Source organism: Macaca fascicularis, chromosome 15, assembly GCF_037993035.2.
Source record: "Macaca fascicularis isolate 582-1 chromosome 15, T2T-MFA8v1.1".
NCBI classification, from domain to species: domain Eukaryota; kingdom Metazoa; phylum Chordata; class Mammalia; order Primates; family Cercopithecidae; genus Macaca; species Macaca fascicularis.
This window is the reverse complement of record NC_088389.1, coordinates 106,897,645-106,910,199: the sequence shown is the minus strand read 5'-3', so window position 1 is coordinate 106,910,199 and position 12,555 is coordinate 106,897,645. Positions and strand designations below refer to the sequence as shown.

Genomic DNA, 12,555 nt, shown 5'->3' with positions numbered 1-12,555 from the left:
TCTGGAGTGGGACTCAGACATCCATCAAATAAGAACAAACACAATTGTGGACCTGTGATTCCAGCACTCTAGCCTTAGGGAACCATGTCTGCAAAGGGTTCAGTGAGGGGAGGGTTAGCCACTGGGACAGGCTGAAGGAAGGCCAGAGAAGCGGGGAAAGAGAGAGAAGAGAAGAGGGGATAGGGAGAGGAGAGAGAGAAAGAAAGAGAAAGAAAGAAAGAAAAACGAAATTGAGTTGGGTGTAGGGGTATCAGACTTTGCAGGACACGTTAGTGGATCCTGTATTTACCCCGATAGCCACAGGTTTTAGCAGGAGAGCATTGTGATTAGATTTATGTTTTGAAAAGTCACTTTAGCTTCTTTGTGGGACTGGAGAAGATTCACAGAGTGCTTCTGGGAGGCGATGATGATAGCTAACCTAGGATGGTCATGGTGGAGATAGAGGGAAGAGGACAGATTCAAGAGATACTCAACAGGTAAATTAACTAGCTGGGTGATGGATTGGATATTAGTGGAGGGAGACGGATCAACAATGAATCAAAAAATTCTGGTTTAAGTAATATTAGTAACCAACATGTTTTCTGCCTAATACATATAGGCACAGTCCTAAGTGCTTTCGTGTGTTGTCATTTAATCCTCAGAATGTTCCTGGAAGAGAGGTAGGATTACCATCATCCAAACAGGGAAGCAGGGGCACAGAGAAGTTAAATGTGTTCCCTAAGATCACATAGCTAGTAAATGACAGAGCCAGGATTTGAACCCAGGCAGCCTCCCTTCAGATCCTGTGATGGCAACTATGACATTGAACCATCTCTTGAAAATATCAACTTGGGATCTGGCAAAAGGACATAATGTGATTGAGCAGGTATGGTCTCATTGTGCTACTTTCTACTGCTGCCATCACAAGTTACTATACACTTTGTAGCTTAAAAAAGCACCCCTTCACTAACTCACTGTTCTATAGGTCAGACATCTGGGTACGGTGTGGCTCATCTGGTTCTCTGCTCTGGGTTTTACAAGATTGAAATCAAGCTGTTATCAGTCTGCATTCTTTCTGGAGGCTCTGGGCCTGGGTCTGCTGCAAGTTCCTTGGCTGTGGGTCAAGTTCATCTCACGCCTTGAATCTGACTTCCCCTTCTGCCTGTTTTGCCTTTTTCTACCACACCTCTCTGATCGCCTCTACCTTGGGCCCATCTGGACAATTCAGGCTGATCTCTCTATTTTAAGTTCATTTGATATTAACCTTTAATTTCTCCTGCAAAGTCCCTTGTCAACAGTGAGTACCCAGGGAATGAGAATGCATGTTTAGAAATCTGCTCTCACACTAGCCAATTCCTGGCCGCTATTGCTGCTGCTGGTCCACACTCTTAGTGGCAAACTTCTAAAGCATTGGCTTTAATGAGTTTGTGCCAATGGTTTTGCGTGTGTTTTAGGACCAGCGATGGAAACTCTGTGAAGCCTCCTGCTATTTTCCCTTGACATGGAACAGAAGGGCTGGAAGGTTCACGGGGATGGTGCTGAAGAAGGGGAAACTGAAGTATAGACATACAGAGAGCTATGCTGAAATTTTACAGAATTCAGGCTAGAACTTAGTTGACCAAGTATTGGATCAGAGCTATTCCTTTCCTGTCATTTGCTCAATGTTTCATTTAATTATTCATTCATTCATTTTTTTCAACTATCCATAACAGTTATCAAGCACCTTCTCTATGAGACATTTTAGCAGGTTCATGACATAGAAGGCATTTACAGACTTTGCTCCCATCCAGCAAACTATGTAGCGGAAATTACATACATCAAACAAATATTCCTACAAGTAACTAGATATTTATTATAAAATTAATATAAAAGAAATGTAGAGGCTTCCAAGAAAGCTTACACTAAGGAGATCTAACCTTGTCTGTTAAGGACCAGGAATCAGAAGTGACATTTAAACTGAGGCCGAGATGATAGATGATTCGGGTGGGATAACATTAAAGGAGGGGGAGTGATGTGTGGGGATGTTCTGGGGTGCAGGGAAGAATGGAAGAATCAGGGAAAGTAAATGTGGCAGGAAAATACTTGCGGAAGAAGAGAATGTCATGAGCTAAGTTTGGCGGCCGGGTGGTGGTGGTGGGGGGGGGTTCAGATTGACCCTGGCCTTCAAGCCCATGGAAAGGAATTTCAATTTTATCCTAGGAAATGGGAAGTCACAGGGAGAGTGGAGTCTCATGCTGAGTTTTGAATTGTTAAAAAGAGCGTTCTGGCTGTTGTGGAAAATAGAATAGGAGATGAAGATGGAAGACACGTGACTGTGGACACATGGGGTGTGTTCAGGGAGGCTAATGAGGAGATATTGCAATACCCCAGGTGAGAAGTAGCTTGATCCAAGGTGCTGGGCTAGGATAGGGGCAGAAGAGGCGAAGAACAGAAAGTGGATCTGGGAGAGTTGGGAGGTGGAATTGTCTTGACCTGGTGGTGTGGGAGTGACGAAGGAGAAGGTCAAGATGGCTTCTGGTTTCTGCCATATTTGTGGCTCTTCTCATAACATAAAACAATTAAACATTATATTCCTATATATAATAAAGAGCCTTATTTTTTATAGTTTATAAATATAGTAGTTTATAAATATAGTTTATAGTTTTTTATAGTTTAGCTTTTATTATATTGCAACCATTATGATTTTGGTGGCAAGAAATCCTGTTTAATATCACCTGGAAAGAATTTATGTTTCACCAGATTTGTCAAAGGAGCTCACAGAATTTGTATTATGTATTTGTATTAACTTTCAGCATGCTAATATTTCTTCTAATGTTCCCAATATCTCCGTTTTATTTCTTCCTCATTTCAACTAGGGCTAGAGAATGCAAACAATAGCCTCTTGACAAATAAATTGTGAAAGGAAGCATCATATCATCATATCCCCATTTCTTTGTAACAGTCGCTGCCTCATTTAGCTTAGGTCTATTTTGATTTTGTCCATGTGGCCCATTGGTGGTTACTAGCTTTAATGATCAAATATTGACTCCTGCCTTGTTCACACAAAGCATGATTTAGCCACAGTGTATACTCCTGGGTGGATATTAACAACATGCACCTGGAACCTGACAGCACCAGCTAAAATATAGAAACCCGTCGCACACTCCACAACCACAGCTTGAAGCTTGTTTTGATGGAATCCTCCTTGGCTCTTGCATTTCTCCTTGTGGATGCTCTGACATCAGATTGTCTGAGTTTAAATTAATCCCAGACCTTCTATCTACCACTGGAGTACCTTAGGCATTTACCTCATCTGCTTCCTTATTTGTAAAAAGGAGATCGAATCAGGCTATTTGGAAGTATTGCATTAAATAACCCATATGAAACCTTTAGCTCGGCATATAGGAAGTACTCTGCATATGGGGGTTACTGTTTTCATTGTTAGGGAAGGGAAGTGCTAGCACATCATGTTTTTTCCTTTTGTTCTTCTCTGGTGATGACAGTTTAGAGGGCTAGGGGGTCTTCTCTTAGAAAAAGATAGTACTGAGCAGGCTTATGGTCCCAAGTCCAGTTTTGCAAAACAGGCCTTGCCAAATCGTTGCTCTGGCTGTGGACATCACAGTGAACAGAGGCTGTGGGCTGCTGCCTCTCATGTGAGCTTGCACCCTGTTCTTTCATTCAACTGGCTCAATACAGCCATAAGTGCCTGGGGACTGAGGAAATCTGGCCTCTTCAGCATTCTGTCTGAATGAATGCTTCTCAAATATGTTGGCAGGAGGCCAAGAGTTGACTTGATGGGGTCCTTGAGCAAATCAATTAGCCTCTCTGAAAAGAGGGTTGATGACACTGATGACAAGAAGGTGGAGGAAGGGCAACAGTCCAGTGAAGGTCCTTTACCGATTGACCCCACTCGTCTCTCCATCCTTTCTCCCAAGCTGCCTGCCCTGCTCATCCCCTGCCTGGGCCTCCAAGTGATCGCCATCCACAAGCCCTTTCAATGGCTTTGTGCCTTTGCACAGGTCCTCTCTCTCAAATATCCTTCCTAAACATCATCACCTTCTTTGATTTGTAATTTCTTGCTTATCCTTCAAGGCTCAGGTCAAATGACACTTCTCTTGGATATTTTTTTTATTCATTCATTCCACAAATATTTCTTAAGCAAGGCATGTGCCTGACATGTAAGATACAGCTGTGAACAAGACAGACAAAGCACCAGCTCTCATGGGGCTGGCTGACAATAAGTAACAAACCATAAAATGTCATGTGCTGGTAAGTACTATGGAAAGTCAAAATGAGGTGGGCAGGTGTGGGGTCAGTGGTGGAAGGAACTGATCAGAGGAAGTTATTTTTGAACTGAGATCTGTGGGATGAGAAGAAGCCAGCCATGTGAAGAGCAAGGGTCCTGGGTCCCAAACAAGCTGGTTTTGTTTGAAGGATGAAAAGAAAGTTGGCATGACTAAAACATGTGAGGGCACGGGGGATGGTGGTGTGAGGTGAGATCACAAAGACCTCAGGTAAGGAGTTCAGATTTTAGGCTCAGTAAACAGAGAGATGAAATCTGATTTTCCATTTGTAATGGCACTGTGCTGTGTAGAGAACTGATTAGAGAGAAATGAAGGGAGAGGAGAGGGAGAAGTCTGGGAGCTGGTTCGGAGGCTGTTGCAGCAGTCTGGGATGGCAACAATGGTGGTTTGGTCACAGTTACAGCTATGGAGTGGGCAGAAGTAGACCATTTAGAGATATATTTGGAAATACAGTGAATGCCATTTACTGAGGTGGGAGAGATTTGGTGGTAAAGATGGTCAGGGGGTTGGGGTGTCTGAAGTCTATTTTGGACATGTTAATTTTGAGATGCCTATTAGACAGCTGAAGGGAAATGTCAAGTAGTTAATTGAATCTACAGGTGTGAATCTTGAGGGAAGAGATCAGCAATCTATATATATTTTAAGAGTCATCAGCATATAGATGGTATTTAAAACCATGAGATTGACAAAGATCTCCTTGGAGGGAGTGTAGAAGGCACAGGGAAGAAGAGAGGATGATATCCAGGAAGACCTCCACATATTGCAGTCCTGTACACTGCCCTTCCATGCCCCACCCCAGTGACCTCCCTTACCTACCACCAAGGATAGGACATGTATCTCTCTCGTCTTTTCTATTCCCTAAAGGGTGAATAGTGACTTCCTCCCTCCTTTGCAGGGCTATTAAGATTCTCAAGATCCTAGATTCTCCCACCTCTGCAGGTCTCACATCATATCAAACATATTAAAATTCTCCTTTATTCTACATTAATGTTAATTATAGTCATGTACCATATAATGACGTTTTGGTCAATAACAGACTGTATATATGACAGTGGTCCCATAAGATTGTACCATATATTTACCATACCTTTTCTATGTTTAGACACACAAATACTTACCATTTTGTTACAACTGCCTGCAGTATTCAATACACTAACATGCTGTATAGCTTTGTAGCCTAGGAGCCATAAGCCATCCCATATAGCTTAGGTGGGTGGTAGGCTATGCCATCTAGGTTTGTGTGAGTGTGCTCTATGATGTTTGCATGATGACAAAATCACCTAAGGATGCATTTCTCAGGCATATCTCTGCCGTCAAGTGACAATGGTTATAAGTATAATTCCTTAGTTGCAGTGGACTAGTTTGACATGATCCACTTTGTAGATATTTAATCAAGATATCATTTGATTTTGATCTTTGCAGTTTTATTTGTACATTTTTGAGTCAACTCCATTTTTAAGGTTTCATGCTATTTTTGGATATCCTTGGAAAGCTTGTAGTGCAAGGGCATGGAACCTTAGCACGTGATTAGTGAAGTGAGCTTGCTCCTTTGACTCCTGACAATATTTTTTACCCTTTAAAGGCTTCACATTATAACTATGTGTTTTATGTCTAAGTGTCTGTTTCCCTCATTAGACTGTAAGTTTGAAGAGGGCAAGAGAAACCTCAGAACCTAGTTTGTGGCAGGGACTCAATAATATTTATGGAAGCAACTCTTTTGGAATGAGAAAAAGCCAAGCCTAGGGACACAGTGTGCTTTCTATCTTCACTTGAGAAAAGGCTCTTACACCCTGCCTTGCAGCATATGTAATGTGGACATGCTTTTCTCCAGCACTCTTAAAAAGGAATCAGTGTTGTACAGAATGTTGAAGCTGTGGGCTTGAGTCCTAGCCACACCCCTTACTAGCTGTGCCTCTTGCATCAGAAAATGAACGTCTATCGGCCTGATTTTTGTGGGGGCCACATTAAATAAATCCATTTTAGTAAAACTCTGTGAAGCTTAAAACACTGTATTTTTAAAATAATGTACTGTTTTCTAAAATGAAAAAAAAGTTAAAGATCTTCCAACTCAGACCTCAGGGAATGTTTCTGGAATTTTCTAGAAAGTGGGATACAAAACATCTTTTGTTGTCTGATACCTGGCCCTAGAAAAACCACAACTGGATCCAAACAATGGTCCTTTAGAGAGGAGCCCTCGTAAGAAAGTCCTTTGGTAATAAGCCAGTCAAACTGTCCTTGTAAGTCCCTTGGAGGTAGAGAATGGGAAGGAGCGCTGGCTGTCCCAGGTCACATTGTGGTCTGCTGAAACATAATGATGCTGCATAACTGCATCTTTATTGCTCAAGAAATGAATCTGGACCTGATCTTCACCTCTCATGATGAAGAGGAAACAGGATTATGCAGATTAGCCCCATTTCTAGGTGCCAAGTAGTTTCTAATGAGCTACAGTGAAATTAGGTCCACCTTGGCTATGCCTTGCTAAATATGTCAAAGGCTCTAAAGCATTCTGTTGAGAACTTCAGATTTTATAAGCCTGCAACAAACATAACATTTGGAAAGGGATGTTGGCCAGAGAAGAGAAGCAGATCTGTGCTGTCATCTACATGTATTGCGTGCAGGGCCCAGGGCCCAGCCTGGTCTGGGTGAGGTCACACTGCAGCTGTCCTCTGTTCAACCTCTGCCATCTTGTGCTTGAGGACAGAAGGAGGGGGTATTAAATTGGCTGGTCCATAGTTGAAAATTGTCTCCAATATGCAATTTCTATTCAACACATTGCCGTCTGCCATTGCTCTCTTTGTGCAGGGCTGAATGATAATATGGAAGCTGTGAAGAATGAATGTCTATTTTATATTTTAGCTGCATGACATTCTTTTTACATGAGGGGGATAAGATGTTATGTGTTTATTTTCATACTCAGATATGTCACAAGTATTGATCACTTTGATTGAGAAATTTAATTTAGTAGTTACTATAGCAATCACCTCCCCTTCTTTACCAAGTACTCAGTTTGTAAGTTCTTCAAAAATGAAGGGTAGATTATTCAATGGAAAATAATGAATCTGGTAGAAGAGATCAGTGTGACAAGCCTCTGATAACTGGAGTGGAAAATGAGTGATAATTAGCAGTCTTCCATGGATGTGGGGATTGAGAATGGGCACACTATCCTTCTTCTACAAAGTGTACAAATGTAGATTTTTCTGAACTAAACCACCAAATTTTGAATCACTGTTCTTTGTAGCAATAGATAATTAGATTAAAACCACGAAAACATCTTACTTCCCTAAGCATCTTGTATGCAGCAAGTTCACTGGTAACATTCTTCCCGCTCTCTTCCTGTCTGTCCATGCTTCAGGGGCCAATTCTAGCTCTACCTGCTCTAGGGAACTGAACAGTCCAGTTCAAAGGAATCTCTGCCTGTTCTGAACTTAACAACTCAGTGTACCACTCATTTGAGATTTGGCATGTACTACTTGCTGTGAATTGTCTTAATGTTAAATTGTATTATGATGATGAATCTGGATATGGAATCTCAATTAATTTGTTTCAAGTCTATGTGACTCAGTGTTTCTCATGTGTAAATGGAGGATAATACATTCACCTCTAGAGTCCTGAAAATTGAGAGAGAACATATCCACAACAGTATGTATATACATACTCTATATTCCCACATTGTGTAGTACATAGTGATCAATAAAATTAATTTCTCTCCATCCCCATAATGGGACTTCAAAGCAGTAGAGGCTCTTCCTCATAACTGGTTGTTATCTCCAGATCTTTAAACCTAGTTGGGGCTCCATTTGTTTGTGGCTTTGGCTGATTTATCATTTCTTTTCCCCAAGAGGTAGAGCACTGAACCTTTAAGACTAGTAATTGTATCTCAGGCATGGTTCAAAAAGATCTATACTCCATTGCTGTTTTTAGCTAGCTTGTTCAGTCCCACCCCATGGTATATACTTGAGATTTATTTTAGACAAGATCATCTTCTAGACATCCAGCCAATGTCGACTTTACACAAGATGTCAGCAAATTGAACAAAGCCACCTTCCTCTTTAACAGCTTTTACACTGCCTACCTCCTTGCCCCCAGCCATGACTCCCAACCCTACAGACATACACCAGTGGGTGTGCTGTGCACTAGAGGAAGAGCGGGACCAGGTGGGCCCTATTCTGGGGGCCAGCATCTGTACGATCTGATAGAAACAATATCAAGCCTTTATAGATTTTTTTTCACAGCTTGCTTTCTAAAAATGGGATTTAACACATATTCATGACCAAATCTAACCCATTCCTTTCTTACACTGCTGTTTCTCACTCCTTCTCAATTCCCTCCTCTGCTCACTCTCTTTTCCAACTTTATTTAGATGTTTCATGCACCTCCACCCTTTCCTTCATATTCAGCTTCTATGTAGAAACAGGGAAGTTTCTCATGACCTTACCCTTTCAGAGAAGTTTATACGTGGGTATGAACAGATCAAATAAACAGGAACTTAGGTTAATTTAATAGAAAAAATAAAATATGGAATAACATTGATTTTGGCCAGTATCAATTACAACCATTCTACTATATTTTACAAAAAAACAACTGAACATTTTACACATGTACAGTATTTTTCAGTAAAAGTGGATTTGGATTTAACAATGGGTCACTAATTGAAAATAAAAAGACAAAAGAAAACAGAAATAGGACTTTTGTCTCTAGAAGGTTAGAGCATTTGTTGAGTCTCCAAACTTTGTACTATCCATTACATATATCTCATTATGAATATATATATTTATACATAATATATAACATTAACTTAAACTTTGAAAGCATTATGTTCTAGTTAATAATGTTATGTAGATAAATGAGGCAGTAACACACTAGTAGTTAAACCAGTATTTCCGCAACGTGCACCTGCATGGCCAGTGGGAAATGGAATGCACGCTGGTAGACCCCGATGAATTTTGTTGTCATGTTGATGGTTATTCGTCTAAGAAAACAGACATCATTTTTATCTTTCCTATCACAGTAACCTCGTGCCTTAAATATTATGGGCTGGTTCAGTTAAATAGATTTCTTTGCAGGCAAATTCAGTTTTGCCATCTGCTTGACCTTGCTTTAGGCTTGTGCTTGCATTTGTCCATGTAAGACTGTGCCTTTAAATGTAAAACCGTATGCTGTACCCAGGATTAACTCATTTTTTTTGTGTGTCAGAAGGGCCTGCGGTATTATGAAGGGGAAGACTGCTTAGCAAAATCAGTTGGTTCCCTAATTACTTATGAATCATTATGTGATTCAATAAAATTGCAATGCTATTAACAGGGTCATCAGATAATTTATTTATTATTCACCTTGGGTTGTAAGTTATCTTTGATGTCTAGAAATATTTTCAAGGCAGGCTTTTTACTAGCTTGCTGTTTGGATGGGGACCTTAGCATCTACTTCCCACCTCTTTCCCAGGATAGTCCATATTGATAGTATTCCTCTCCTCAGCTGTGACTCCAGCAGCATCTTCGAAGTAAGGCTCTCAGAAGCATGAAGCCTGCAAGATGGCTGGTCACTCGTAAAGCAAATGAGGTCACCAATGAAGCTTTGATATGAAGAAACTTGATATCAGTCTACCCTCCCCTAAACAGAGAAATTGTCAAAAGATCTATAAGATTTCATCGTTTCAGGCCACTAATTCAAACAGTGTTCTCATAATTCAGTCTTCTAGTTTTGATGAAGTGTTTAGAGAGTCATAGAAAACCAGTGAAAATATTTCTTAAAAAAAAAAAACCCAAAGAAACAGATCATCTCAACATTCAGTGGACCAGCATATAATAGTATGGCATAGTTATAGAGGGACAGAGGAGTGGGAAAATAAGAACTAGAAGGGTACAATCATGCCACCCACATTCAATTTCCAGTTTTATTTTCTTAAAATGACAAGATGAAAAAACTTCTAATAAGCACCATTGAAAAAAGTTGCCTGGCCAACATGGGCACCAGCTTAAATATTATTTAAATAAATTCCATTTCTTAAAAATACAGGACCTCTTAGAAACTTTTGACTCCAGGAAGAAATTTCCTGCATCATATTCAAAATGCTTCCCACCATGACAAATGGAATTTCTGATGGCCTTTAAAAAAAATGGGGTAATGGCTAGATAGCACCAAGAGGTTGTGCAGGGTCTACAAAGTTAACACTCTGAATATCAGGGGAGCTGGATCAGCCTCAGCTCATCTATGTACCTCTGCATTCTGCCCATCTGTCCATCACCAATTTGACTATATAGAGCAATCCCATTTGGCGAACTGTGTGTAAAATAACCCAATCTACAATGGAAAAGCCAGTAGCAGCAAGTCTATCTGATGAAACCAGTGCAGCAGACTTATCAAGTGAGTAAAATGCAAAAACCAGTACATAATGCATGAAGTAAATGATGTGTGGAGAGTATCAATGTTTCACTGTGAAATACCATGGCAAACGACACTAAAAACACAACTCTGTAGGATGTTCCTAATGCCCTCAGGTCCAGTTTTCTGTCATTTCCCCCAATGGTGGACTCAAGCATGCAAGAGCTTTCTATTTCATTTTTGTCTATTTATGCTCTTGCAATGTTTTGGAAAGGTATTTTTAGGTGTTTCAAAGGGGGAAACAAGCAAATCAATGCAAAAGGGAAAAAAATGGACCTTCAAAACCAGGGCAGGAAATCAAATCATTACTTTAACGTCAAATTTTGGCATCAAATGCTTTGGTCATACAATACTGTCTCTGTGGTTCTGGCTGTTTAGCACTAAACACCCAGTTATAAAAGGTAGGCTTGTTGTAGGTTTATTTTTTTTTTCCATTTAAGTTCTGACAAAACAGTTCACCATCTCCCTGCACAAACTTGAGAGAGAGAGAAAGAAAAAGAGAGCAAGAAAGAGAGAGGTGGCTTGCTTTTTTTTTTTTTTTTTTTGGCTTGTTTTTTTTTCTTTTTAATAATATGGAATAATCTATAAGTCTACAGGAACAAAGAAATCTAAGATGGCTGCTCAGCCTTGAAATGTACATGTTTTGCAGCAAAGTTGTTGAAGAACCTTCCGTTGGCACAGATTGTTCTTTTTCACAAGCATACAGAAGCCTCCTTCCGCCCAGGACTCTTCCGTTGCTTTTCCGGAAGTCAGCAAGAGAGGAGGGGAGTTGAAGACCAGAGCGGCATGATGGACACACACGGAAGAAGGTTGTGATTGGCCAGAGAGGCAGATTTGGGGGATTGGAAGAGATCATTCAGGAGTAGTCAACAGGAGGAAATTTGGTCCACCCAAAGTGATTTCAGTCAACAGCATTGTTTTTCAAGGAGAGACATTGCAGTCCAATGTAATTGGTATCCATTTGTGAAAGAAAAAAAAATTAGAAAAAGAATAAATTAGAAATCAATAACACAAGCAAGAAATTTTTCTTCTTTGCGTTACCTAGAGCAGAGAGTATACAGTCATTTATACCATATTTCATTGAATCTAAGACACAAGATTTAAGATGCACCATCATTTTAAGTAACACAAAGGAAAAGATGCTTCTTCATATTAAACTGTGACACAATATTCTCTTATCAGTTAGAATTTTAATTTTATACTTATTAAAAGTATTTGTTATATTTATGTAACATTCTGTTTTGTTTCCATGCTTATGCAAGAATCTTTCCTTTGAATATTGAACAATAGTTTAATTTTCGAACTTCTTTAGAACTGCAATTAAATTCAACACAAGAAGTAGTCGTGTGCCTAACTCGGTTGAACAGATAGCTCTGCATCCAAGTCTCATATCTGGGCAGTAACACTGATATCACATCAGTTTTCTGGTCAAAAGCGGTTGTAAACTGCCACAAATTATAAGATGCATCTGATTTCCGAGATGATAAAATGTAAAAAATATGTCTTAGAATCACAGAAATACGACAGTTGAAAGAGAATAAATAACACATCCTTACGTGCAGCTGCCATGTGATTTCAAAAGCCTGGTGAGCCATCAATGATCTCATTTTGTAACTGACCTGAAAATGGGCTCACTGCAGATACGATTCTTCATTTCCCACTTCTGTCCACAATGCTGACACTCCGCTTTTAGCAAAGCGCCATTTGACATAACTTGTCTGGTACTCACCATGGTTTAGGGAAAGTAGTTAAAGCATTGCAACTCTTGAAATGCCTGGTACCAAGTGCTATTGGTGAACATTTCAAGTTACAATGGATTTCCTGCATCTGTCACTTTTTGTTTTTGAGACAGTCTTGCTCTGTTGCCTAGGCTGGACACGATTTCTGCGCTCTGCAACCTCCAGGGTTCAAGTGA

The 12,555-nt window shown here is 40.1% G+C and overlaps 1 protein-coding gene across 5 annotated transcripts in view; it reads right to left on the bottom strand.

Annotated features, from left to right (window-relative positions):
- The window catches only part of PCSK5 (proprotein convertase subtilisin/kexin type 5), a 465,827-nt gene that overhangs the window by 150,614 nt on the left and 302,658 nt on the right, over window positions 1–12,555 (bottom strand). Inside the window, exon 21 of one of the 5 annotated variants that reach the window (XM_005581954.5) lies at window positions 9,568–11,377. The exons of the other annotated variants lie outside the window; for them this stretch is intronic. Within the exon in view, the coding sequence (XP_005582011.2) occupies window positions 11,262–11,377 (116 nt within the window). The 3' untranslated portion in view covers window positions 9,568–11,261. Of the gene's footprint in view, window positions 1–9,567; window positions 11,378–12,555 lie in introns of those variants that run through there. 5 annotated transcript variants of the gene reach the window in all.